The sequence below is a fragment of the Tursiops truncatus genome, chromosome 13 (genome assembly GCF_011762595.2).
Source record: "Tursiops truncatus isolate mTurTru1 chromosome 13, mTurTru1.mat.Y, whole genome shotgun sequence".
NCBI lineage: Eukaryota > Metazoa > Chordata > Mammalia > Artiodactyla > Delphinidae > Tursiops > Tursiops truncatus.
Window position 1 is genome coordinate 88,155,362 of NC_047046.1, and position 27,721 is coordinate 88,183,082.

At 45.4% G+C, this 27,721-nt stretch overlaps 2 protein-coding genes and 1 long non-coding RNA gene across 4 annotated transcripts; 1 reads left to right on the top strand and 2 right to left on the bottom strand.

Annotated features, from left to right (window-relative positions):
* Nucleotides 1-3,076: 3,076 nt before the first annotated feature.
* Nucleotides 3,077-15,287, top strand: HSBP1L1 (heat shock factor binding protein 1 like 1). Its single transcript, XM_033837890.2, has 4 exons — nt 3,077-5,168; nt 6,132-6,198; nt 7,205-13,156; nt 13,865-15,287. The coding sequence occupies exons 1-3, from the start codon at nt 5,118-5,120 to the stop codon at nt 7,312-7,314; spliced, it is 228 nt and encodes a 75-aa protein (XP_033693781.1). The 5' UTR covers nt 3,077-5,117; the 3' UTR covers nt 7,315-13,156; nt 13,865-15,287.
* Nucleotides 14,881-27,049, bottom strand: TXNL4A (thioredoxin like 4A). Of its 2 annotated transcripts, none has more exons than XM_033837889.2 (3): nt 26,897-27,049; nt 19,229-19,332; nt 14,881-15,281 (listed from the first exon to the last, which is right to left on the bottom strand). In XM_033837889.2, the coding sequence occupies exons 1-3, from the start codon at nt 27,047-27,049 to the stop codon at nt 15,110-15,112; spliced, it is 429 nt and encodes a 142-aa protein (XP_033693780.1). In that variant the 3' UTR covers nt 14,881-15,109. The 2 variants fall into 2 exon arrangements, with proteins under 2 accessions (XP_033693780.1, XP_033693779.1); XM_033837888.2 differs by having other exon boundaries at nt 26,825-27,049.
* On the bottom strand, nt 20,529-21,294 carry LOC141276233 (uncharacterized). Its single transcript, XR_012325492.1, has 2 exons — nt 21,189-21,294; nt 20,529-20,641 (listed from the first exon to the last, which is right to left on the bottom strand). It is a non-coding gene; the product is annotated as an uncharacterized lncRNA (long non-coding RNA).
* Nucleotides 27,050-27,721: the final 672 nt, after the last annotated feature.

The following is a 27,721-nucleotide window of genomic DNA, read 5'->3' on the forward strand; positions in this document are numbered from 1 at the left end:
AAAGCCCTTTTAATGAATATAAAATAAAGAACAGCACCGTCTAATCAGCAGCATTCCTCCCTTTCTTGGCAGTAATGGTGCATCTTAAAATCAGCAGCGTCTTAGGTTTAAGGCCTTAGAAATGAAGCCATTCACATGGAATCAAAGGAGCATCTGGGCGCTTCCACCTGCATTCACGCCTCACAGGATAGAACTTCCTCTTACATTCGGTCACCCTATAATCTCATCTATCAAAGTTAAAATTTCACTTTTCTAATTTGAAGTTTTGTTTCATATTTAGCTGCCGCTCTTGTGGTCTGTGTCTTTGATTCCATTATGTACTTCTTACCTAGACTCTATTTTCCTCCCCAAACTATCTTTGCACCATTAAAAACATCATCTAATTTCTGCAGCTTCACAGCACACTTGAATACTCTCCTATTGTAGATTTGCAAGATGAATTGCATTCGAGAATTTTTCCCCTGAACCTAGTTCCTGAAATTTAATATCCTTAACAAAATGAATTTTTGTTGAGTGATTCTTGCTTCCATATTAATGATTTTGTCCCCCACGGATGCAGAACTAAGAATCTGATCCCTAATTAGGCAGCATAAGTGAAAAACCATTCAGGTGCTAGATGTAGGATGACAGATTCTATTTCTCCATTAGAGATTGGGTTCTCAGGGTTATCAGAGAATGTCTAGGAGGTTTCCACTGGACCACAGAGATTACAGTTCAGAAAGATAGACACATACTAAAAAACACAAAGGGGTAGGGAAAGAGAGTCACAGGTTTCCTAGCTCCTGGAATTCTTAGCCTAGGCATTGAAGCTGGGGTGATGTACTTAAAATATATGTATATTGTGGTAGAATATACATAACATCAAATTCATCATCTTTATTGTTTTTTATTGAAGTACAGTTGATTTGCAACATTGTGTTAGTTTCAGGTGTAATCTTAACCATTTTTAAGTGTACAGTTCGCTGGCATTAAGTACATCCATACTTGTTGTGCAGCCATCACCACCGTCCATCTGCAGAATTTTTCATCTTTCCCAACTGAAACTCTGCACTCACTAAACACTAATGCATTACCCCTCTCCCCAGCCCCTGGCACCCACCGTCTACTTTCTATCTCTGTGGATTTGACTGCTCTGGGGACCTCATATAAGTGGAATCATACGAAATTGATCCCTTTTATGATTAGCTTCTTTCACTTAGCATAATTCCTCAAGGCTCATCCATTTTGTAGCATGTGTCAGAATTTTCTTCCTTTTTAAAAATAAATTATATATAATTTTATTTATCCATTCACTCATCCGTCGATAGACACGGGTTGCTTCCTCCTTTTGGCTATTGTGAATGATGCTGCTATAAACATGGTGTACAAATATTTGTTCAAGTCCCTGTTTTCACTTCTTTGGGGTTTATACCCAGAAGTGGAATTGATTCATATGGTAACTGTATGTTTGATTTCTCGAGGAATTGCTGTAGCATCCTGATTCCCGCTCTTAGGGAGCCCTCCAGGCTCCAGCCTCAGGCGTTCCCGAGGCTGTGCCTCCCCGAGGGTGGACCTGGGCCGTCTCCGCCAGATCCACCTGGGGAGACCCCTGTCACCCACCCCTACCTCCACCCACTCTGGGCGAGGGCCTGGGGCTTTGTTTCCACAGGTGAATCCACCTCCCCAGTGGCCCGCTGTGCACCCCTGATGCTAGTCGCCCTGGTCAAGCTGTTCTGGAAGCTTGAACTGAAAGAACCTCAGGCCAGGCGGTGGCCACACAGAGAGGCCCCTCCAGGGAAGGGGCAGCCCTCACAGCTCTTTTTAGCATCTTGCCACACAGAAAAGTGGCAAGACGGCCATGCTTTTGAAAAGTTATTGTATTTCTCCAAAGAAGACATGCAGATGGCCAACAGACACATGAAAAGATGCTCTACGTCGTTAATTATTAGAGAAATGCAAATCAAAACCACAGTGAGTTATCACCTCACACTGTCTACAAATAATAAATGCTGGAGAAGGTGTGGAGAAAAGGGAACCCTCCTACACTGTTGGCGGGAATGTAAATGAGTGCAGCCAGCCACTATGATAAACAGTATGGAGGTTCCTTAAAAAAAAAACTGAAAATAGATCCAACAATCCCACTCCTGGGCATATATCCAGAAAAGATGAAAACTCTAATTTGTAAAGATACAGGCACACCCATGTTCATAACAGCACTATTTACAATAGCCAAGACATGGAAACAACCTAAGTGTCCATCAACAGATGACTGGTTTAAGAAAATGTGAGATCTATATAGAGAGACATAGATATACAGAGGTATAGATACTCAGCCATAAAAAGAATGAAATATTGCCATTTGCAGCAACATGGATGGAGCTAGAGATTATTATACTAAGTGAAGTAAGTCAGAGAAAGACAAATATTATATGCCATCACTTATATGTGGAATCTAAAAAATAATACAAATGAATGTATATACAAAACAGAAACAGACTCACAGACATATAATACAAAATTATGGTTACCAAAGGGGAAAGGGAAGGAGGGATAAATTAGGAGTACGGGATTAACAGATACACACGACAATACATAAAACAGATAAGCAACAAGGATTCACTGTATAACGCAGGGAACTATATTCAGTATCTTGAATAACCTATAATGGAAAAGAATCTGAATATAGATCTAGATCTAGGATAGAGATAGAGGTAGATATCTGAAGCCTTTTGCTGTACACCTGAAAACTAACGCGATATTGTATACTTCAACTATACTTCAATAAAAAAGTTACAACTTTAACAACCCTATTGAGATGTAATTCACATATATATGCGATACAATCCACCCATTTAAAGTATACAATTCAATGATTTTTTTTTTTTTTTTTTTTTTTTTTTGCGGTACGCGGGCCTCTCACCGTTGTGGCCTCTCCCGTTGCGGAGCACAGGCTCCAGACGCGCAGGCTCAGCGGCCACGGCTCACGGGCCCAGCAGCTCCGCGGCATGTGGGATCTTCCCGGACCGGGGCACGAACCCGTGTCCCCTGCATCGGCAGGCGCACTCTCAATCACTGCGCCACCAGGGAAGCCCCAATTCAATGATTTTTAATATATTCACAGGGTTGTGCAACCGTCGCCACGATTTGTCCTTAAATATTTATTTATTTATTTATTTTGGCTGAGCCAGGTCTTAATTGTGGCACACGGGATCTTTAGTTGTGGCATGCGGACTTCTTAGTTGTAGCATGCGGGATCTAGTTCCCCAACCAGGGATCGAACCTGGGCCTCCTGCAGTGGAAGCGCAGTCTTACCCACTGGACCATCAAGGAAGTCCCCCCACGATTTGATCTTAGAATATTTTTGCCCCCAAGAAGAAACCCCTTAACTATGGCAGTCTCTCCCCTTCCCCCTCAACTTCCTGTCTCCATGGATTTGCCAATCTGGACACGTCACATGAGTGGAATCCAACCACGTGTCCTCTTGTGATTGGCTTCTCTCACTGAGCATCATGTTCCCAAGGTTCATCCATGTTGTGTCATGTGTCAGGGCTTCATTCCTTCTTATGCCTGAATTATATTCCATCGAGGGGATGGACCACATTTTGTTTATCCATTCGTCTGTTGATGGACATTTGGGTTGTTTCTACCTTTTGACTAGTGTTAATAATGCTGCTATAGACATTTGTGTACATGTTTTTGTGTGGACATATGCTGTCATTTCCCTTGGGTACATACCTACAGGTAGAACTGAGATTCTATTGTAACTCTATGTTTAAGTTTTTATGGACCTGCTAGACTAGCTGCACGACTTTACATTCCCACCAGCATGTGACGTTCCGACTTTGCCACACCCTCGTCCACACTTGTTATTGTCTCTTTTGATTTTAGCCATCACAGTGCATGTGAAGTGGATCTTGTGGTGGTTTTGATTTGCATTCTCATGATGACTAAGGATGTTGGGTTTCTCTGCATGCAAGGCTGTGTTTCACACACATTCAGCAACCAGGTGTCCCCACGTAGTCACTTGGCTGGGCTCCTGGGATGTTGGCAGGACCCAGACAGACACAGCCCTGCCCCACAGAGGGGTACAGACATGTAAACAAAGCAGGTACTCGCTAAGAACAGGGTCCTGGGACATCACCCATAAAATGCCCCATGAGCCACAATCCAGACAGGCCTAAAGGGCATCTGAGGGAGGGAAAGTCACAGTGAGGCCTTCCTTCCAGATCTTCGATAAAATCAGAGCAGAGATGCGAGTGTTGGCAGCCTGTTGGAGTTGGTCACAGAACATAACTATTCTTTAACCATGCAGCGTGTTGCTTGTGGGATCTGAATTCCCCCACCTGGGGACTGAACCTGGGCCTTTGGCAGTGAGAGCTTGGAGTCCTAACCACTGGACCGTCAGGGGAGTCCCAGAGCATAAATATTCTTAATCTTAAAGTTGACAGCAGACATGGCAGGGGTCCGGAGAGATGGCCGAGCCTCCTGGATGGATGGTCACAGGTCCCAGGACCGCAGTGCGAACTTGGGCTGTGTGGTGGCTGCAGCCACATTCCATCCCCACCCCTGCCTCCAGGATCCCCCATTAGACGGGTGACAGCCTTGCAAAAACACGACGGGACACAGGGGAAGGTCGAGTGCTGGGGGCTGGTGAGGCTGGGGAGCCGGTGTCTCCTGGATGCAGAGCTTGGTGTGGGAAGGTTAGGAAGTCGCAGGGGGGAGGGGGGCGGGTGGTGGTTTGCACAACAGCGTGAACGTACCTAACGCCACCGCACTGCGCCCCGAAAAACAGCGAGAACGGCAACTGGTAGGTTGTGTGTTCTTTGCCGCAATGATAATGAAAAGGTCGTGCTCACTCTGGGCTCTGACGCAATGAAAACGAAGCCAACAGCGTAGCCGGGATCGGCTGGTCCGGCGAGGTCCCGCCCCGCCCGGACGGCCACCTGCGCCCCGCTACGGCCTCACCTCCGTGCCAGGCTGCTCGGCCCAGTTCGGGCGCACAGCCCGGGCCGCGCGGGTGGATCCACGGCCATCGCCACGGGAGCCGCGGGCGGCGGAGCGGAGCCGACAGAGCCACCGGCCCCGGGACCAGCCGACCCACCTGGACACCCCGCACCCCGGACCCGGGGGACACCCCCATGGCCGCGCGGGGCCCCGAAGCCCCCAGCGGGCGCGCGCTGCGGGACGCGGTAAGTCGGACCCCGCGCGCGCCAAGCTTCGCTCCCGGGCTGGACACCCTCCCCTCCCCTCCCCCCCCTCCCCTCCCCCCTCCTCCTCCCTCCCCTCCCCCTCCCCCTCCCATCCCTTCCCTCCCCTCCCCCCCCCTCCCACCCCGCCCAGCGCCGGGAGGCCAGCGGTCCTGCTTCCCGTTCGCTGAAGGAGCCGCAGCGCCGAGAGGAGACAACCAGTGGTCAGGACTGATCAGTTTGCCTCGTTAAAAAGAATTGGTTAGCTGTGCACACTCGAATCCACGTTTTCCTGACATGATTGAGGGGAAGAGCTCCTGACAGAGGGCCTTCTGCATACGTAAACGCAGGCTCCAGGTGGAGATCCGCCTCCATATCCTGGGCTCTAAAATGGAGATAATACACGGGTGCCAGGAGTGAACTGTGTCGTAAATGGTATGAGATTTAAATCTGTAAACTGTGGGGCGACTTACAATACCGCCTGCTGTCAGTCACCATAGATGATATATCCGTACGGCCTGGTAAACAATTTCTGCAACCCCAATCCCAGCTAATAAATCCCCACAAGTGTGGGCGAGGCAAGAGGCCCACGGTGGGTGCGTCTGGTGATTGTTTCAGGCCTTCTCGAGAAGTCCTTGAGGAGCCCAAGGTTAATAAGACTTTCTCCTACGTTATCTTCTAGACGTCTGATAGGTTATCGCTTATATTTAAGCGTGTGATCATTTTGAGTCACTTGTTGTGCGTGGTGTGCGGTGAAGGTCGGGCCGGCTTATTTAGGCAGTTACGCATTTGGCTAGCACTGTTCAGTGCTGTTGGTTGACTAGACCTTCCTTACCCTTTGAGTGGGAAGGCCTTAACACCTGGTCGGGAATCAACTAATGGAATATATAGATGGTTCTCTTCCATGGCGCTTAGAATGCTCTGCCTCACAAGGAAATATATATTCACTTGTGGTTCATTTTTCAGGCAGAAAATCTATTTCAGGAACTTCAAGAACACTTTCAAGCTCTGACTGCAACGTTAAACCTGAGAAATATCCTTTTCTGTCTCATAACAAACACTGCGGTTGCTTTTGGACTATTGAACTGTCGTGGACTATCTTGTTGTTTTCTGTATTAGTGGATAATTGTTGACCTAAGACTTCCTGGTGGTTACGTCTGTGCCTTTACATGGCATCGTGATGTATTAATTACCGCTCACAGGTAATTACTTCCTGCTTGACCAGCAATACAGGGCATTTCATGAGGCAAGGATAAAACACAAGGACACACGAACAACACATACCACCCAGTGGGGCTTCCCAGCAAGCCCTAAAGAAATCTGGTTAGTCTGCTAAATAGCACTTATACTCCCCCAAACAGTCAACCCTGCACAGGTACTGGTTAGGTCTCCAGTGCAGGGTACGCTATCTGGCTCTCCTTGCCTTGTTTTGTTTTGTAACTTCAGCAGCTCGCCATTTGGTAAGCCATGGATTCAAACAGAGTTAGGTGGAATGTTTGTTTCCGGTTTAAGAAAATCCAGAAAAAGGGACACTTGCCCTAAGACTTGCCCAAGTGAACTCACTTCACACAATTAAACTCCTGCCTTAAAATGTGTACAAATTGTTTGCAGAGCGATCCTGTAGATGGGCTCCCACAGGGAAAAAGAGATTCTGAAACAGGATAAAATTATAAACAGTAGGAAAGTTTGTTTTAAACACAGTTAATTTTCATTGTATTTACATACTGATTAGAGTTTGGTTAAAACATAGTTAAACATACCAGACAACCTCATATCCCCGAATCCATGTCCACGGAAAGGGAGCCAAGGTTTCAGAACCGGGCTCAGCGTGCAAAGATTAAAGGTGCGTACAGACCCTCAGGGATGTGATTAATGTGCACTGACTTAAGGTGTTAGTACACATCCGCTGCCTTTGATTCCCTCATTTTAGATGCACCACAGGGCATTTTTATCAGCCCTGGTGATGCAGTTTACGTGGAGGCTTTGAGGGACCTGGGTAGGTGCCCGTATTCCATGTGCTGTTCTCCTTAACCTCGTACTGGAAGAAATGGGAGGCCGCATTGAAGACTTGCAGAAGAATGTGAACGACTTGATGGTGCAAGCTGGGATTGAAAGTTCTGCTCAAGAGCAAATGGCGAGGCCTTATTAAGGCACTCGGGTGTTCACCATTTACATATCTTCTGCTTTCATCTTGAAACATTTAAGCCCATATTTGTTCACTAAGGGAACTACTGCTTCTGCACTACATGAAAAACCTTCAGGAATAATAAAAAAAATTCACAAATGCTCTTTTCTAAATGGAACAGAAACACTCTTTGTCATTGTTCCTTAAAAAGTGCACATTTTAAAGGAAAACTATTATTTAAAAATTGGATTTTGTTAAAGTACTTTTCACCCTCATCCCTCAAATTAGTTTTCAGTCAAAACACAAGTCATGATGAATGAGTGCTTGGGGATGACAACTAGTGGCTTCTGTTTGAGACGTTCATGGAAGGATTTAAAGAAGACACATGTGCATTAGGTTCTCATCCCATTTCATGGGTGGTTCCTGAGGAGCCCACCCCGCCCCCCAGAATGCAAATATTTCTTTTCCAGTGGAATTTTGCATTTCATCTTTTTTCTTTTACTATTTTATTTTTAATTTTTAGTCTTAGTTTTATTTTTTAATTGAAGGTTTTATTGTAGTTGACGTACAATAGTGTATAAGTTATAGGTGTACAAGGTAGTGATTCACAATTTTTAAATGTTATACTCCATTTATAGTTATTAGAGAATATTGGCTGTATTACCCATGTTGTACAATGTATCCTTGTAGCTTATTTTATACATAATGGTTTGTACCTCTTAATCCCCTACCCCTAGTTGCCTCTCCCCCTTCCCTCTCCCCAATGGTAACCACTAATTTGTTCTCTATATCTGTGAGTCTGCTTTTTTTTTTGTGGTACGCGGGCCTCTCACTGTTGCGGCCTCTCCCGTTGCGGAGCACAGGCTCCAGACGCGCAGGCTCAGCGGCCATGGCTCACGGGCCCAGCCGCTCCGCGGCACGTGGGATCCTCCCGGACCGGGGCACGAACCCGTGTCCCCTGCATCGGCAGGCGGACTCTCAACCACTGCGCCACCAGGGAAGCCCCAAAACTTCACTTTTTTGATGCACGTACAGCCATTATTTAAAGCAGCATGAGAGAAGGTCAGATATCTAAAAGTGTGTTTAAAAGCTGATAGTGCCTTTTAAATTAAAAGAAGGACCTGAGTGAGTCTAAACCTGTGCTTGTTGGTTTTGCTGGGTCAAGGATTCCTAGCACAGCGCTGTGGATTTCAGGGGATTCGGCAAACCCCCTAAACTTGCTGTGCTCCTGCTGTGGGGAGGGGAGTCCATGACCCCCAGATGGTAGGAGCTACTGTTCCGTATGCCAGCGGATGTGGCCCGCCGCCCCGACATCTGAACACCTTTCCTGCTGCCAGGAAGCAGGCACGCTGTTGTCTGAGGAGAACCTCTCCACACTGTTGATGCAAAGTGATGCTTTGTCACTTGAAGAACACACCCCTTAAGCTGTGAATCCACACAGACTCCATCTGACTAAAGTGAACATCATCTAACATTTAGGGTTTTCTATATTCCGAATTTTTCCTGTACAAAACTGTTCTAGTAATTACGGGAAAGTAAGCTAATTTTATTGATAGCTTTGGATTCCAGTTTACGTAACTGTACATTAACTGATATATAAAATCAATCGTTACTTCTTTCCACTTTTTTCTTACAGACTTGAGGACAGTAGACCAGTCATTTGAAAATGTGAAAGAGTGAAAACTGTACTTTTTGAGTAATAATCTACCTAACGCGAGTTCTTATTTTTAGTATTTAAGAATTCACTTTAGTAAACCAAAGCATTAAAAGAACACAGGCGAGGCAATAAGAATGTAAGTAAGAAGGCGACCAACCACTTCACAACGATGGTTGTGAACTGGCAGCACACCTTCAATGCACACCTAACGTTTGTAAATCATGGAGGAAAAGCACGAGTTACATGAGGGCAATTTTGTTTCCAGAATTAAGTTCTATATAGATCCTTCTTTAAAATACCACAAGAAGTTTTCTGATAGAAGTTGCTTTTTTTTTTGTCCACTGCAGCATGTGGGATCTTAGTTCCCCAACCAGGGATCGAACCCACAACCCCTGTATTGGAAGTGCAGAGTCTTAACCACTGGACTGCCAGGGAAATCCCAGAAGTTGCTTTTTTAATAACTGCATTCCAATTCAATAATTCCAGTCACACAGTTTGGGGGAAGACTTGGTTTAATCTGCCCAGTCCAAGCAAATTCTAACAGTATGTTCTCCAAATCAAAGGAAACCAATCAAAGGACAGCCAAAGAAACAGGTGATGCAGGAGTTCCATGACTGCTTCCTGGGACACCCTCACCTGCTCCAGCCCCCACAGAGGTAGTTACCAAGGAGATGCACAAAGATTGCACCTAAGTTTAATTTGTCAGTTAGAGATGCTTTCAAACAATTGTTCAATTCACCTGTCTCTGAGCCGAAGTACGAATAGAGCTATGATCACCGAAAAAGGCTCTCATTGTAAAGAATAACATTATTCCTGCATATAAAATAAATCATACTCTTTATACAAAAGTCAAAATCACTCATAATTCTACAATTTAGAATTAACCACTGTCAATACTTTTTTCTATGCAGGGACTTTTATATAGCTGATCATATTGTTTATAATCTAATATCCTGCTCTCATATCATAAACACTTTTCCCCAGGTGAAAGTTTCATACCCACTTTTTATGGTTACTAATATTCTATTATGTGGTTGAAATAATTTAACCATCCCCGTAAGTATTCCTTGGACTTCGCGGTTATGTCTCACTTCCTTGCTACTATAAATCATGCTTTAATGAGCTCTGTTATCCACGAATTCTCTGCACATTTCACTAGGGCCAGAAGTATGACCACAGGCCAAGCGCACTGAACAGAATGCACCTAAGAAAAGAAAGGAAGGGTCATTTCACACCCCCGACAGTGATGCAAACCCAAAGTTTAAACCCAAAGTTTTAAAATAGCATCATTTAAATCCAATATTCTTGGTGGTTTAAAATCACGATATTTCCATTTGATTATGTGAAAAATCTCAAAGCATCTTAGCCATAATTATAATTTTAGTAGAAACTGGGGCAAATACTTGAATTAAAGTAAACTAAACAGATTTGAGCCTTCATCAATAATATAGAACACAATTTAGAGTCCAGGATTTTTAAGAAATTAAATAAGTAGAAAAGAAAGCTTCTATTAGTTATTAACTAAAATAAAAACATTGATATTGTCCAAAATATGCTAACTTCTTTCTAAAGAAAGTCCCAGGCTGATCCCCTTTTATTGGCTCATCTGACTGACATCTCAATTATTCACTCAAACCACAGACATCTAGCTTTAAAGAGATTATTTGGCATTTCATAATATCATACCTGTTTCTATATCTTCCTAATGTTTTTATTAAGAATTGCGTTTTTCCAGCACCCTGTTACATATATTTAAAAGAAACGAGAATGTTTTCATAGGGAAAAGAGGGAAAGTAACAGATGGATTTATGCGTATTTAAATACTCTTATTCTAATCCAAATTGGACTAACACAGCATTTTAGTAGAAAGCATTTTACTTAAGTAAAATGGAGTTACTTCAATATCAAATCCTGCATTCGTGTATCTGTTATGAAACTTATGAAAACATAAAGCTTAATAATAAAGGGATGAATCTATAAGGCAGAAGTTCTGGGTGCAGTTGTCTGAAGTTTTAAATTCTCACATTTCACTTCCTTTTTTACAATTGCCCAATCTATTACCATAGATTTTTAACTCCCCCCAAATCTCCCTTCAGCCGCTCCAAGCTTGGGCAAGAAAGATCTTTTCAGAACTGAAATTCCATCACCTTACACCTCCTTCCCCAAGCAAAGCCTCCAAAGCTGCCAGCACCCCCCTTCCCCCCCCCACCCCCGCCCGCCCCGCCCGCCCCGCATCCCGCTACACTCTCCCCGCAGGACGAGCCCCGCTCCCTCCCACCACTGGCTCCTGAGGTCCCCTCTGGAATGGAGTTACACACACACACACACACACACACACACACACACACACACACACGCCTAGTTAGCACTTTTTATATCTGATCGCAGCTTGAAAATAATTTCCTCAGAGATTCTTTCCTTGAGCGCCTGTCCGGGTCTGAAGTAATTTTATGGGGTCTCTTGCTGACTGTCACAGTTGTAATTTTACTTTTCTGTGATCATTTGATTGTCTTCTCCACAAGGCAGCAACTGGATTGATTTTGTTCACCCCAGGTGCCCAGATGCTACTCAAACATTTTCTTTGAATTAATGAATGAATTTGGAGAGTTTCAGAATACTTTGCAATCTTTTTGTCCATGGAGATGTGTGAAAACTTGACCACTTTTTGAACAAGAAAACCGGAGGCCAGAGGGAGGGCTGGGGACAACAGCAATGACTGGAGACTAGCGTGGTGTGGCCCCCAGAGAGCAGGGGAGGTGACGCTGAGCTCCTGGGGGAGCTTTGATGATAAATGTAAAAACGCCACAGAAGAATGCTACGATCAGATGCATTTTAAAAGCCATTAATAAAAACAGTGTAGGAAAAACAATTCAAAATGATACCCACTCAAAGCAAGTCTTCCAAAATGTCCTGGTCTGATTTTCAAGACCTCAGACTTTCCCAGGCAATCTGGGGAGGTCACAAGAACACCCTGCATTTTGACTGAGCAACCCGAGAAAGCAAACTTTCAGTGTGGTCTTTGGAATCATCGGTGATGCGGTTTTCTAGGGTAGTTTTACATGGGAGATGCTTTGATTCTGTTGGTGCCCCAAGCTCCCCGTCTCGTCCGGACTCGGCGCAGGCAGAATAGGGCAGTCAAGCCCACAGACCCTTGGACGCCTACGTAACAGCCTAGTGCAAACACTGTGGCTGCTGATTGTTTTACTGTTTCACATCTTGTTTTCAGTGTCTTAAAACTATATGAATGGCATCATGCCGTAGTGTCCTCCGGACCTGGCTTTTCCATTCAGCAGTTTGAGATTCACCTGTGTTGATATGTATAGGTCTAGACAACGTAACTAACTTCAGTGTAATAGTCCTTTGACTCTTTGCCATTGGTTTCCAAATGGTGCTGCAGTGAGTACTCTTGCATGTCTGCTGTGTGTATGTCAGTCTCTCTAGTGTACCTGATGACTTACTATATTCCTGAATATGTTCTGTACCTCCTAGGCTGGTTGCCTCTGTGTCAGCTGCCATTCCTGGACTTTGCATAAAAGCCATCCTGGGAAGGTTGGGAAACAGAAGTCACTCGATGCCCAGAGAACCAGGGGTATCAGCATACTTTCTCTACTAGTTAATTTCAACTTGACTAAAGCAGTATGCACAGCAGTGAGGTAAGGTTTGGTAGCCCTGCAGACCTAGGTTTTGAATTCATGTCCTCTGCGACTAGTTGTAACTTTGGGCAATCTATGCTTTAGTTTCCTTCTCTGCAGACTATCTACGTGGCAGGTGCTTGGACGGATTTGAGAAAATGGCTTATAAGTTACTTGGTTCAGGGTGAGGCAGATAGTGATAAGCTATAAGCTTATTATTACAATGATAAGCTTATAACAATAAGATATAAACTTGGAATGAAGAGGCCAAATCATTATAAATTCAACAATATTGCAGTTACAAAGCACCAGTGAAAAAGATAGTTATTAAAGTCAAATGTGAATGAACTTATAAATAAAATTTACGATAAATATACAGTGTTTACAAATGTAAAGTGTAAGCTTTTTGCTTGCTTATTTTTTTGTTAACAGTTAATAAAGCTTTATTGATGAGATCTAATTCACATGCCGTACAATTCATCCAATTAAAGCATCCAATTCAATGATTTTTGGTACATTCACAGAAATGACGGTGAGCGTCTTTTCAGGTGATTACTGGCTACAGTATTTGTTTTGAGTAAGTGTCGGAAGTATATTATTGTTTTTTTTAAATAAATTTATTTATTTATTTGTGGCTGCGTTGGGTCTTCGTTGCTGCGTGCGGGCTTTCTCTAGTTGCCGCGAGCGGGGGCTACTCTGTCGCGGTGAGCAGGCTTCTCATTGCGGTGGCTTCTCTTGTTGCAGAGCATGGGCTCCAGGTGCACAGGCTCAGTAGTTGTGGCTCGTAGGCTCAGTAGTTGTGGCTCGTGGGCTCTAGAGCGCAGGCTCAGTAGTTGTGGCGCACGGGCTTAGTTGCTCTGCAGCACGTGGGGTCTTCCTGGACCAGGGCTCGAACCCGTGTCCCCTGCATTGGCAGGTGGATTCTTAAGCAGTGTGCCACCAGGGAAGTCCCGGAAATATATTATTGAATGTCTCTTATATGCCAGGTACTTGGGGTCACGTTGACTTTTTTCATTAGCACTTCATTTGATATGGTATTATACTATTTTGTAAATGGGAAAATTAAAGCTGGAGATATTAAACTGCAGATTTACATCTGAATTTTATATCCATTTAAAAGTACACTCCTTCGAGTAAGTGTGTAGTTTTTCTTGTATTTGTTAATTTCATTCTTTGGTATGTACTCCTCGTGTTTCAACAATGAGTCAATCTGACGAGGCAGTGGGTGTTTTCACATCACGGAGGGCCCACCAGCCCTGTTCTAATTGATTTGCGTGTAACACAGGTCGGACAGCAGACACCATCATCCTCTTCACATGGGAGGAAACGGAGCTCTGGGGGCCACTCGCCCAAGGTCCTCAGTAACGACAGAGCCTGGCTGTGAAACCAGGTAGGGGCTCCAGGGTGTGCCCCCCACAGGCCCCGGGCTGCCTCCACGCCGTATGTACCCTCTTTCACCTCAGAGGCTGTGTGCCCTGAGATGTGCCTGTGAAGATCCCAACCAACAACACGCTGCTGGGGTAAGAGACTCAGGAGAGAAACTTGAGATTGTGATAAGGAAACTAGCTACACAGACTGAAGGGTCATGGTTGCTATGGAAAATACGATGCATTTAAGTGCGTTAGATACAATCTTAGGAGGCATGAGAAACACCTCTTACTTTTTATATTTAAACGGAGTCCAAAAATCATTATTGCACTGTTTTTATAACCAGAAGAATAAAAAATGATTTTTCCCTTTTCCTGAACTCAAGCCTTTGGTTCTGCTGTGGGTCGAATTGTGCCCCCTGAAAGTTCACATGTTGGGAATCCTCACCCCAGGACCTCAGAATGTGCCCTTTCTAGAGACGGGGCTGTTGCAGGTGTAACTAGTCGAGATGAGGTCATGCTGGAGCAGGGTGGCCCCCACCCAGTGGGGACACTTGCACACAGACACGCACACGGGGAGAACACCGCGTGAAGACGAATGCTGGGCCTGGGGTGAGGCATCACCAGCCAAGGGACCCAAAGATGCCAGAAACCACCAGGGCCAGCAGGGGTTAGGAACAGACTCCCCGTCAGGCCCCGGAGGACCAGCCCTGCCGACACGTGGATCTGACCCCAGCCTCCAGAACTGTGTCGCGTCACCAGTCTGAGGTCCCTAATTACAGGAGACCCAGGAAACTCAGACTCTGACAAGTGTGCAAACCACAGCAGCCCCACGGGACCCACACCTGAACCTCACTCAACAGTGAAGAGTTAATTCTTGACTACCAAAATCACTAATCTATACACTACTTTTCATAAGAAATGATTTTGACTGTTCCCATCACCATGTATTTTATTTATTTCAGCTAGATATTTACAGATATTTGCTGATACAAAAATACAAGGACCAGGCAGACTGAAAGTTGAGGCAATGCCACCCTCACTGCAGAACCCTCCAGCTCCTTGAGCTCTGTGTACTTCCCCAAACGCTTTCTCACAGGCTTTAAATAGTTTCCGCGTGAGAACGACCCCACGGCACTGCATGCACAAGGACTGGACGGGGCTCAGTATCTGTACTTGGTGGAGTAGTCCTTCGGGGACACGACCAGGCCGCGGCCCTTCCGGGCCCCCCGGTACACCGTCTCGATGATGTCGATCATCTCCTGCTTGTCTTCCATGGCCCAGTTGATCTTGTTGTTGTTGCCAGTGCCCAGGTCGATCATGATGTGCTTGTTCCTGTAGGTGGGCAAGAGGGGGTCCGTGCTCGTGAAAATGCTTCTGAAGCAGAATCCTATGGAAAACCTACCTGTATCTCCCACTGCGAACGAGGACACACACAATCAAGCGGGTCCGCCACTGTTTAGCAGGCTGGAAACCACCTAAATGCTGCTTAAAGAAACACACAGCTCCTTCCGCGTGCTCTGCACTCCCTAAGACAAAGAACCTACAGGGCAATCAAGGCCAAAGGACACAGCTTCAGTCACGTGGAAAGACAAACTGTTTTCCAGAGGGCTGCACTAATTCACCTGAAAAAGGCAATGTGTGCGTTTGTCACGGCGTTCTTGTGAGCACCTGGTGTAAATTTCATTGAAAGCCATACTAACTGTGAAATAAATGATACTTTGCATTTCTATAATTCTTCGTAGACTGACCTTTCAAGACGCTTCTTTCTGAAATGAATTTATAGGGGCACTGCATAAAAGAAAGACATTAACGCTTCTTGTACCAGCTGCACTGACTTTTATCAATTTAGCTTCCCGTTTCTGCAAGGTTGTGCGTCTGGCCCCCGGCTGCTGTTCCATGGTGCGTGCCCCATCCATCCTGAGGTCACAGCGTGGCCTCCTTTCAGCCAGGGCGAGCTTCCAAAAGGCAGACCTGATGCTTCTCTCTTGCTGCAAACACTCACTTCCAGGAACCTTCCAAGTCCACACACTGGCCCAGGAAACCGGGCATCTGGGCCCCGACACGCTCTCCCCTGAGCACCCGCCACTCCCCAGCCCTCACCTGCCCGTCCTCCCTCATCCCCGCAGGTCCCCAAACGTGCGGCCTGCGCTGCCCTGTGCCCCTGCCTGCGCTCGCCCGTTGGGATGCACGTGGCTCATGCCAACCTTACCCAGCAGCCTTTGGGCACTCCCTATCACCCTGCTACGCTCAGTGTCTGTGCCTCTGTAAACACCTGTTGCAATACTGTGATTTATAGGGAAAATATATACTTGGTCACTCAGAAGAATATATTTCTCATATGCATTTGGTCTTCACCCACAGATCCTGGCTCACAGCTGCAAAACCTTCGGAATTTCCTGCAATAAGAGTGATGGGATATTTGGACTCTAGTCCTCCGTTCCTGAAGACGCTTTAGGGCCATAAAGGTGAAACGGGTACATAAGCACCCTTTCTGTCACAGTGAGTTTGTTAAGGAAGGTGACTTCTAGATCCCTCCAGCAGGGTGCCCAAGAATCGCCTGTTGGCGTAGGGAAGGCTGCACACGCGCACACGCACACACGTTGCAGCTGGGCCTGGGAACCCCTTTATCACCTGTCCCCTTGCATCTCCCTGGTTCCTTGTGCTAATTTACTCAGCTGTCGCCATCAGATGACGGTCTGTGATAGGAGGAAGCCTGTCTTATCTGACTTAATGTCCCAGCACTAGACATAAAAGCCAGCAGGACCCTATACGTATATATACTTGGTGAATAAATTAATTAAAATACTGTTACTACTTGTCTTAGAATCCTGGAATCCCGGGTCACAGAAACAGTAGGTTTTGTCCCCTTTTCCAAGTGCAGCATCAGTCCTAAACTATCAAAACACACGGTGGCCGCAGCGCCACTCGACTCCTTTCTGCAACCTCCTTCCCCGTCAGGGCAGCCCCGCCCAGGTGGGCCCTACACAGTGCGGTGCCCACGGCCCACCTGGAGGGCTCTGGGAAAACGTGAGAAGCACGGCAGAAAAGGCCGAGATTGCCTTAAACAGCCTGTTAGTGGAAACGTGGCTTGGAAGGAGGTGGGGATGCATTTCGGGGAGTGGAGGAAAGGGATCCTTGCTGCACAGCGGCAGAATGTCTGTGACGCTGCAAAGTGATGAGCATGGATACCAGCCGAGGACACGTAAGCAAAGTCTTGAAGGCGCTGCCTGGGTTCGTACTGCTTATAGTAAAAGGAGGGAGACAAACCGGAGTAAGATCCGTTAACCCAAAAGATTTCTCAGCCTCTCCAGGTAGCAAAAGATGCTGAAATCCAGAAATGGCTGCTGAGCTGTTGACACAGAGGGCACACCACCTTCTGCTGAAACCTAGTAAAGACCTAAAAGTCAGAAGGTTCAGTCACAGGACAGGATCTTCCCCCAGGAAGCAGCCATCGGGCAGAGGGCAGCCCCAGTGCCCAGGACAGAAACATGACTGGCTCAGGCTAAGAGGGACAGAGCACACAGTGAGAGGGGCTGATGCAACCCCAAAATGCTGCTGGCAGGAAGCAGGTTGAAAAATGAACCAGCTGCAAATGCCTTTCATAAAAAAGGCAGGAAAAACTGGGTAGAACCCTCCCAGGGGGAGGCACTGGGCCAGGACTATGGTCCCAGTGCCACATCAGAGCCCCCTTCCGAACCCTGACGCCCCACGGTGAACCCAAATCGCTTCCTGTGCCTGTCCCACACTGCGTCCTGGAGAGGGGGCCACAGATACGGAGCTGTGTCCAGGAGCTGTGCTTAATGGGTCACCTGGGAAGCCTCAGCCACACCCAATTTTGCACATGGGAGGGATGTGAATCTTTGGGAGCCGGAGGGCAGGCTGCAGTAGGCAAAATGCTAAAATAACTCCTGCTACTTCCCGCCCTAATCCCTGGGACGGTGCTATGATGGGACACCATGCCTCTGATCAGTTACACTGCACTGCAGAGGGAATTCTGCAGATGTCCCTAAGGTTACTCATCAGTTGATTTTAAAATAAGGAGACCTTCCTGGATTATTGGGTGAGTCTAATCCAATCACAAGTGCCCTCTGAAAGCAGAACAGGAAGCTGGAGCAGCTGTACGAAAAGGACTCAACTCGCTGCTCAGGGCTTCGAAGACAGACGGGCCTCTAGAGGCAGACAGCGGCCCCGGCGGCAACAGACCTCAGACCCCCAATCACCGGGAGATGGATCCAGCCCACAGCCCCGGTGAGCCAAGTGGATTCTTCCCTGACCAACTGCCTACATGACAGCCCAGCCCGTGACTCTGGCCTTGTGAGACCTCGAGGCAGAACCCACTGAGCCTGCCTGGACTCTGCCCTACAGACCTTGAGCTCATAAATGGTGTTGTTTTCAGCCACCAAGTTTGTTACAGAAAATAGAAAACGAATACACACCCTGCACACTCCACCCAGACCTTCCTCGACCTTTAGGGAGCTCCGCTTCTGCAGTATGGCCTAATGTTTATATTGCTACTTACTAACTTTTGTAGTAACAATAAACAGTACGAAATTTTGACAAGTAAAAACAGTGATTTTTTTTTTAAAATGGTGAGTTCTTTCCAAATTAAACCTCCACAACAGAATTTTTTTCACTCATGATGTTACTTAACTTTATTATATAAATACCATCAAAGGTATTTGCGTCTGCATCAGACTCTTGTGTACCTAACTCCGCATTTTCCTTTCATGCAAAGCCTGCCAATCATGGGTACAAATTAATTTAAGGTGATTAGGGAAAGTCTATTCCTTGAGCCCATGACTGACTGACTAGGGTACACAATAGAATTTTTCAGCTGATAAAAGATTTTTTACAAGATTTTGTATTTATAAGCAAAGTAATTAAGTACAGGTTTTCCTCTTGGATATCACAAAAGGATGCTAAATAGAGTCATTGACACATTTAAAAAGTGAGTTATTTTAAAGACATTTTTCATCAACAGATTAAATTTAAAGGTATCTTAAATTTCAGTAAGAATGTCTTCCATTTAATAACACTTCCCCTAGGTTCCTGGGCAGTTATTTCAAAATGGTAATTTGTTACTGAGTAAATGCTAAAACTGGAATTGTTACTCTGAAAATTATTTAAAAGATTGATTGCCTGGTGATACAAACTATATTATAATATGACTGCATAACTGATTTCCTCCTAAATAAAAGAATCTAAAGATTTCTTGATCTCATTAAACTTCCAGACCATCTATTCAATTTAAACAACAACTTTAAGATAAGAGAACATACCTGAAGAAAAACATGACAGTGCACGGATCGTATAACTCATACATTTTGTTGAAGTCAGGTACTTCTGTAATATCCACAAGATAAATAACTGCGAAATTTTTAACCTAAAAGTAAAGGAGATTGGGGGAAAAAAACTAAAATAACAAATCAACTTTTTATTCTGTAAAAGCACATTCAAAAACAAAAACAGAAGAATTTGTGTATAACAGGACAATTTTCAAACTGACTCTGCAACATTTTTTCCCAGTAGAGCTGCCATGTAGGAAATTACTTCAAGAGGATCAGGGTCCTGAGCAACCGTCCATTAACATCTCATTTAATGTTTTTCAGAACAGCAAGTTATGAGAATCCTGCAGAAGACGTCCACAGATACATTATGCACGCTGATCTAGCAATAATCTATGTGAACTTTTCCAATTTGTACTTTCACAAATACTGAATTACACGCATTAAACAACTGCTTTAAAACATGCCTTTGGGATTCAGCCACACACTCCCCTCTTACTGAGGTCTGGACACTTGCACATACTAACGGCCTAACACCCCAAATCACGCTGCAGGTAACTAAGGTTCTTTAATTTCTTCCACAGCTGGAAGCTCATCAGAGAACATCTGGAAAACCCAGAAAACCATAAATAAAACAACCTTCAACCCCAACACCCCGAGCTGACTGCTGAGAATATACTTTCACTATATTCCTTCCCATTTTTTCTGGTATATATGTTTATACTCTTTTAACAAATGTGATCATAGCGTGATCACACTACAAGATTTTGCATCCTGCTTTAATTATGAGCATCCTCTTACATGAATCGTACACTTTACATAAGAGAAAAACAAAACCAAAATTTTATGGCTACATAACAGTTCACCAAGTGGCTATGCCATTATTTTTACCATTCTTTTGTCATTTCCTTTGACTTTTCATGAATATAAATGATTCAGATTTTCACTGATATCAATTCTTCACATGTGCACATTATTACCCTTAAATTCACATACATACTTCATTATTTCCTAAGGATAAACACCTAAAATAGAATCTTTAGAACAAAAGACATGACATTTTAAAGGCTCCTTGTAAATACTGTCTCAACGCCTTTTAGGAAGTTATACCGATTTATATCATGGGTTGATTTATGCCCTTTCACCCCGCAAGAAGATATACTGAAGTTCTGACCCCCAGTACTCAGAATGTGACCTGATCTGGAAAAAGGGTGCCTGCAGAGCTCATCAGTGAAGGTCAAACGAGGTCATACTGGAGTCTGACCCCTAATCCAATCTGACTGGTGTTCCTATAGGAAAAGGGCCATGTGAAAACACACCAAGGGAGAAGCCACATGAACACGGAGGATTGGAGTGACGCACACCTATAAGCCATGGAGTGCCACAGATCGCGGAAGACGCCAGGAGCTGGAAGAAACAAGAGGGGATTCTCCCTTGAGGGTTTCAGAGGGAGCACGGCCCTGCTGACACCTTGATTTCGGATTTCTGACCTCCAGGATGTGAGGTAATAAATTTCTGTTGTTTTAATCTGCCCGGTTTGTGGCGCTTTGCTACAGCAACCCCCGGAAATTCATAGAAAATGCACAACGTTTTTTCATATAAAACTAACTCTAAAAGCCTAACTGTAATTTACAGATGAAATAATACAGTATTGGGGATTTGCTTTCAATACTGCAGCATGAAAAGCGTTTGAGGGGTTAAACGGTACAAGACTGACAAAATATTGGTGATTGCAGTAGGTACAGAGGAATTCACTGTTCTCTCCCCTTCACTTGGGAATATGAAGAAGTATTTAATATGGAAATTTAAACCACCATCACCCAGAGAAAGGAGGGAAGGAAGTTTACATTTAGTGGGCACTCCTTTTGAGGACAGACCTCGGTGCTGAGGTAGGGGAAGAACAGGTGTCTCTCCCAGCCACATGCCCCTTTCCTGGTGAAAGGAGAGAACACACCTGCAGAAGGTGGAGAGTGAGCTGAGCACCACGTGCTCACGTGGCCACAGCAGACACCGAGGTGGAGGACTGGGCAAGGCCAGCCACGCGCTGGCAGAACTGCTTCCTGCAAAAGTCACCCCGCTGGTGTTTAAGGTTCTGCCCACATCCAATTTCACTAAGCAGACATATTTTATTTCTTCCCACATAATAAAACAGATATTATATATATAAAAAACAGATATTATAATTAAAAAGATAGATACTAACATCACAGTATAACCAAACACAAACACACACACACACATCTGCCTCCTAAAGCGTAAGATGACAATCCAACAGGAGTCCCAGACACCCTTCAATCCAACGGAAGCCAATTGGTTCTGCTTCCTAGAACCTCCAGATCTCCCAAGTTAAAGCAGAAATCGACCGGAGAAACCACATTCTCTTAAAAGTTACTAGAATATATCTCAACTAGTTCACGTATGAGGACATTCAACTATCCCAACTCAATGCCATATAATTTTCACACTGTAAACACTGGTTTTTATGTGAGATTTTCTAAAAAGGCCTTATTTTCTTTTGCCTTCAGTGATGAGTAAGAAAACCGTAGCTCATTCAGAAGCAAAAAACAACTGACACGACAGGATTTCATTTTCTCTTCCCTCCACATAAACCACATCATGACGCCTCACAAGGTCGGGAACCACACCTGCGATATTTATTAAAGAATGAACTTTAGAAATAAACCTATATTTCAAAATTCAGGAAATATATTATTGTCATTATGGACTTAATTACCTAATCCTGAGTTCAAACAGACCTGCATTAAGAGATGGTCTGGTCCCGCTTCTTCCTTAGAGGAGGTGCCCTGACGGGTCCTCCAGCCCCTGCAGCTCTGGGAGGAGAAGGCCCACAGCACCAGCTGGCCTTTCTCTAATTCTGTGACCCTCCCAGCTTCTCTCCTTTGGAAGAGCTTGTCCTAAAGGGGGTTGCACGGATTCTATCATGATGCTTTCTACAAGGGCTGAACTATTTCTCCTGAATGTTTCACATCCATTAATGAATCTGCAATTAACTATAACCCTTGTGTATTTTTTATATAAAACTGAAATAAGCTAGGTGTCTATGATCTTTTCTCCATTTAAAAAATGTCCATTTTGAAAACACAGAAATGGAATGGAAACATCACTGCTTTGTTTCCAGCCCAGTATTTTTAAAACAAGTTATATAATTTAAAAGTACATGACAGTCAGGAAATTCCCTGGCGGTCCAGTGGTTAAGGACTTGGTGCTTTCACCGCCAGGGCCCGAGTTCAATCCCTGGTTGGGGAACTAAAATCACACAGCCACGCAGCCCGGCCAAAAAAAAAAAGTATATGACAGTCAAATAAAATCAACAGTATATAAGTGCTTTAAAATGAAAAGTAAATGTTTCCCTTTCCCCAGACCCACATGTTCTCTTGTGAGAAAACTGCATACATTCTGCTTTTCTCCAGCTAATGTCATTAACCAATGTTCCCCCACGTTACTAAATAAAGCTCTTAGGAAATCATTTTTAATGGTCAAATAATATCCCATCCAGGGGAGAAGATGCTCCACTTTAAATCCTAACGCCCCATTTCTGAGCCCGGACAAACTACTTCGTGGCACCTGTCTCTTGGGAGCTGCCGTGAGGACCACGCCGGGAGTCCATTTCCCACCTATCACCGTGACGGGGCTACGCGCCACACACTGGAGATTACGGTCATAAGCGTGCTCCCCCTTCACTGGGCATCACGGTTCTTTCCAGTTTTGCTATCAATCACAGCAACAGTCTCAGGGAGCCTAAGGCATGGCTGTCCTTAGGGCTCTTCACCCAATGCCGAGCTGCTTCCCAGGGGCTGTACCTGCTCCACTTCTGCCTGAGTGTTAGGTCTGCTTTCAACGTACGCCCTAAGAGTTAGACCTTTGATACACCTGAAAAATGACAGTACACTATTTTAACGTGTGCTTCTTTGAAGTTTATTTAACCGTTGGAATTTCCTCTTTTTTTCCAGTTCTGTGCCCATTTATCCACAGGGGTCTTACCTTTTTAAATGGTACTTTAAACTGACCTGCAGGAGTCTACAGTATCTACAATAATATTTTGCCCACTAGATTTGCAGTAATGTTAAGCAGCTGTTGAATAGTATTTTTTTTTCAATCAAGAACCAGATGTACAAATTTCCCTTCTATTATCAAGTTGTTTTCTAGTATATGTCCTTTTGATTGTCTAAACTAGTAACTGTCCTTTCCAACCCTGCTGCCACACATTTTACAAGCAGGCTGCTTCTTCAGCAAGTCAGTGATTACGCAGTTCAGTGGTCCTGCATGCTGCCAGGTGCCTCCGGGTTAATGTAACTCGTGCAAGTCACCAAGGCTGAAGGCCGTCGGTGCTGCCAGCCGCGCTTCCACCCTTCTGTACAGAGCTCCTCCACTAGCCAAGAAGCCACCTAAGATTCTGGAGAAAATGTTCTTGACTGTCAATTGGCACTATGTATTTTTGAAGTGTCAATTTTTACATTTTTAGATAGTTCACTTCAAAGCCATCAAAAAACTGCATGATAACTTCATTTTCTCAAATTACTGTTTGCCCTGATTGGCTGTTGGTTCCTATGACATTCCTCATTTGAGCATAAATTTCTGCTGATTCAACCTACTTTATCTCATGCTTAAGAATGACCCCCTGAAGTCATTCCTACGTAGTTCCATGAATACATTTACCTTGTGTACAATCTAATTAGCACTTATGGCTATGAGATAGTATCACTGAGGTTTTGCGTATTTTAAACTCTATCTGTATGAGCTTTGTAAACAGACCAAAATGAAACATCCCACTTACTCTTACATATAATGGGATTTAGAAACAGTGAGCTGTGGCAAAGTGCGTTCCTACAAAATGGCAAGACAGCTCAGAAGTACACGAAGTAGTCTCGCTTCGAAGCTGTGCGTAAAATCAACCCACTCGACAGGAACCTTTATTTTGGTTATCACTCTACCAAACTCCAGGCATCTGTCAACTTTAAACATATCTCTAGGTTTTCCATACAGCTCAAAACGAGCGCAGCACGCGGCAGGGCTGGAGCTACCAAGCAGCGAGTCGGTGAGTCCCGTTCCAGGAGGGACAGAGCAGTCAAGTCCAGCCTCAGCACTGGGACTCTTACTCACTTTAACACAGCTGGGGTATCCAAACAGGGCTCGCAACAAGACGAGGAAGATGCCCCATTATCTGCCGTTTCTGCAGAGGGAGATAGACAGTTAAATTGTTCTTTATACTAAAACCTTAAATTTCAAAAATTCCTATTGTGCTTCCCCAGAAAGGGCTTCCAGAATTATAAACTCATATTCTGCCCTTATACTAAGTAGAAAATAAAACATTAATAGTCTTGTAATGCATTTCAAGCTTGCATTCTGAATAACTATACTGTAATATAGTATTGAAAGTTTATTAAAATAGAAATCCAAGTTTTGGACAAAAGAAATGGAAAAACTTAAAAGACCAAAGAAAAGCACTCAAAGTGAGCCCAGTTAAACTGTAGCAAAAGAGCACGTCTGCTAGTCCTACAGCGATTTGCTCTCTGACTGATATATAGGGATCAGAAAGGAACAGTTCCGGTAAAGCTCCCTAAAAACTTACGCTGACACAAAATCTGCCTCCTAGCTAAGAGCATCTTGCTGAGTTTTGCTCAGATACGAAGAGCAAACCACCCTCACGCCTCTGCCATCCTAGCCTCGTGCTGGGGGCAACCGGGTCTGGACATCCCCTGGTGCTACCTGCAAGGCAGAATCCAGAACACACACCTAAGTTACTTCAGAGTCAACACAGCAGTGGTTCGCTTACTGAACAGTGTCTTTGCCCATCTTCACTGAAGCCTGCAGTCTCTGCCCTTGACTACTGTAGCTTAAGCCATGCAGACACGAGTCCCCGACACCACCTCACTCTTGACCTCTGACGGGACTGGGAGGACCCCCGGGGGAGAACCCTGCTCTCCTGAGTTCCCCAGGCACCTCCTCAAGCTCCCGCAATGTCTAGGCGCCCAAGAGGAAGCAGAGGGGAACGGCTATAATCACAGCACTCCTACTCTGACCCTGACCTCGTTGAGGGGATTCTGAAAGTCATGTCAGAATTCCCTGGGGAGCTTCTTTAAAAAGCCGTTTCTGGACCTCGCCGCAGACTTGTAGAATCAGGATCTCTGAGATGCACTTTGGTATCCCAAGCGATACTTACGCTGACAGACACAGAAGGACGGTCCCTAATGTTCACAAGGCCACCTCCCCCAACTCTGCCTGTCCCACCAAGTAGGAGACAGTGGAAATTACCGATGGCAGGTCAGATCATTTTTCCTTTCCTAAATACAAAATATATCCTTACACCTGTTACTCTTTACTCAAAGGCGTTATTTTAACTCAGCCCATATTAGCATATCCTACTCCTGTGAAAGAAAAGATGGCTTCAATGTTTCTTACTTTTACTCTTCATTAAAATGAATAATCTCTCAAATTATTATGGAATATTAATAAGTTAAATATTTTATTAGCATCCTTTTGCCTTTTGCCCTATTGCTACACCTGCAAAAATCTAAATCAAAGTTATCTTAGAATCCCTATGAGACAATTATAGAAAAAGAATTAAGCCCTGGTTATTCAACAGTGCCCTACAATTGCACTTTACTGTCAGCAAACAAAGGCCAGAGACAATCCAGTGTACTACATTTAAGAATTAGGAAAATTAGCTCTAACAAGTATAGTTCTACTTTCTCCCAATGTTTCCTGCATCTGAGTCACTCTAAGCTATAAATCGGGTCACTTAAAAGAGCACCGGTGGGGTAAAGAAACGACCCAAAGAAAAAGAACGGTATTTACTACGCTATCAACATAAATGTTCTGCTTTATAAACGCAACAAATAAACATGGTACCAAAAAAAGGACAATCCTTTTAAACTAAGCTATTCAAAGTAAGCTCCTAAGCTCCTGCCAGTCTGCAAATGTGTTTTGCTCTGGGCACTACAGATGAAAATTTTTGAAAACACCCTCTCAGTTAAAACCCCTGTAAGTTAATAGGAATTATGAACTTCTTTAGGGGGGAGAGATCATGAACTTCTTAAAAATTTGAAAATCTATGGAAAATTCTCCCAGAAAAGAACATAAGCTATTCTGACCAATTTCAGGGAGCCCATCCTCACATCCCAAGGGAAGACTGGCCGTTTGTGAATCCTACTGCTTCTCTTTCGCCGGTGAACGTGCCGCACTGTTTTTTTTTTTAGTTTTTACATTTATTCTTTTTTTTATTGGAGTATAATTGCTTTAAAATGGTGTGTTAGTTTCTGCTTTATAACAAAGTGACTCAGTTATACATATACATAGGTTCCCATATCTCTTCCCTCTTGCGTCTCCCTGCCTCCGACCCTCCCTATCCCACCCCTCTAGGTGGTCACAAAGCACCGAGCTGATCTCCTTGTGCTATGCGGCTGCTTCCCACTAGCGATCTATTTTACGTTTGGTAGTGTATATATGTCCATGCCACTCTCTCGCTTTGTCACAGCTTACCCTTCCCCCTCCCCATATCCTCAAGTCCATTCTCTAGTACGTCTGTGTCTTTATTCCTGTCTTACCCCTAGGTTCTTCTTTAAATCTTACCGGCAAAGCAATCCAACACGATGAAATGACCAAACGGAAGGCGGGACGCGTTGTGAGGCGGGGCTGCGTTACCTTTTCAGCTATGCTGTACAGAACCTCGTCCATCTTCATACAAGTAGGGTCCCAGTCGTGTCCAAACCGAATGACGACCACGCGGTCTTCTTCCGAGAGGATGGCCTGATCCACTTGCCAGCCATTGTGCAGGTGCGGGAGCATGTACGACATCTTGGGGCCGACGGGTCTGCGGGAGGGAACCACCGGCCAGCTCCTCCCAGCTCCAGCGCGGAGCACCCACGGGGCCCCCACCCCACGGAGCCTCACCCCGCGGGGCCCCCACCCCACGGAGCCTCACCCCGCGGGGCAGTCGGTGCGCTGCCGGGAAGGCCAGGCCCGCTTCCACCTCGACCCCAGACCCCGACCGACCCCACCAACGGATCGCCTCCGCCCCGCGGCCCAGAACCCAGGGCGAAGGGACCCTTGCGGTCGTGCACCCACGCCTCCCTCGCCACCCGCTCCGGCGCCCGGCCCGGCACGCACACTGGGCCCTGCGGCTCAGCGTTCCTTCCGGGCGTGTACGCACGCCCGCAGTGCGTGCGCGCCGGCGAGTGCGTGCGCGCGCCCCCGGGCAGGGGCCTGGGGGCCGACTGGGCGCCGCAGTGACGGGCGTGGCTGGGAGGTCCTTATGGTGAGAGACTCGGAGGCGGTTCGGCTGGGTAGGGCTGGTCCAGACCTGCTGCCTCTCCGGTTGGTCCATCGGAGTCTGAGCTCCTACGGTGCCACCGGGGCCCGGGGTGGACGGACCGGCCCGCCGGGACCCCGGGCTGGACGGAGAGGATGGCATCGCTGAGGAAGGGCTCGTCCCCGTTTACCCCCAGGCGAAGTCCCCCAAATTAATCA

Coding starts and splice junctions, on each gene's coding strand:
- HSBP1L1 (XM_033837890.2), top strand. CDS start 5,118: ATGGCCGCGCGGGGCCCCGAAGCCCCCAGCGGGCGCGCGCTGCGGGAC. Junction 5,169..6,131: donor GGCGCGCGCTGCGGGACGCG/GTAAGTCGGACC, acceptor TTCATTTTTCAG/GCAGAAAATCTATTTCAGGA. Junction 6,199..7,204: donor TGCAACGTTAAACCTGAGAA/ATATCCTTTTCT, acceptor TTAACCTCGTAC/TGGAAGAAATGGGAGGCCGC.
- TXNL4A (XM_033837888.2), bottom strand. CDS start 27,049: ATGTCGTACATGCTCCCGCACCTGCACAATGGCTGGCAAGTGGATCAG. Junction 19,333..26,824: donor CGTGTTGGATTGCTTTGCCG/GTAAGATTTAAA, acceptor CTTTACTTTTAG/GTTAAAAATTTCGCAGTTAT. Junction 15,282..19,228: donor ACTGTCATGTTTTTCTTCAG/GTATGTTCTCTT, acceptor GCCCACCTACAG/GAACAAGCACATCATGATCG.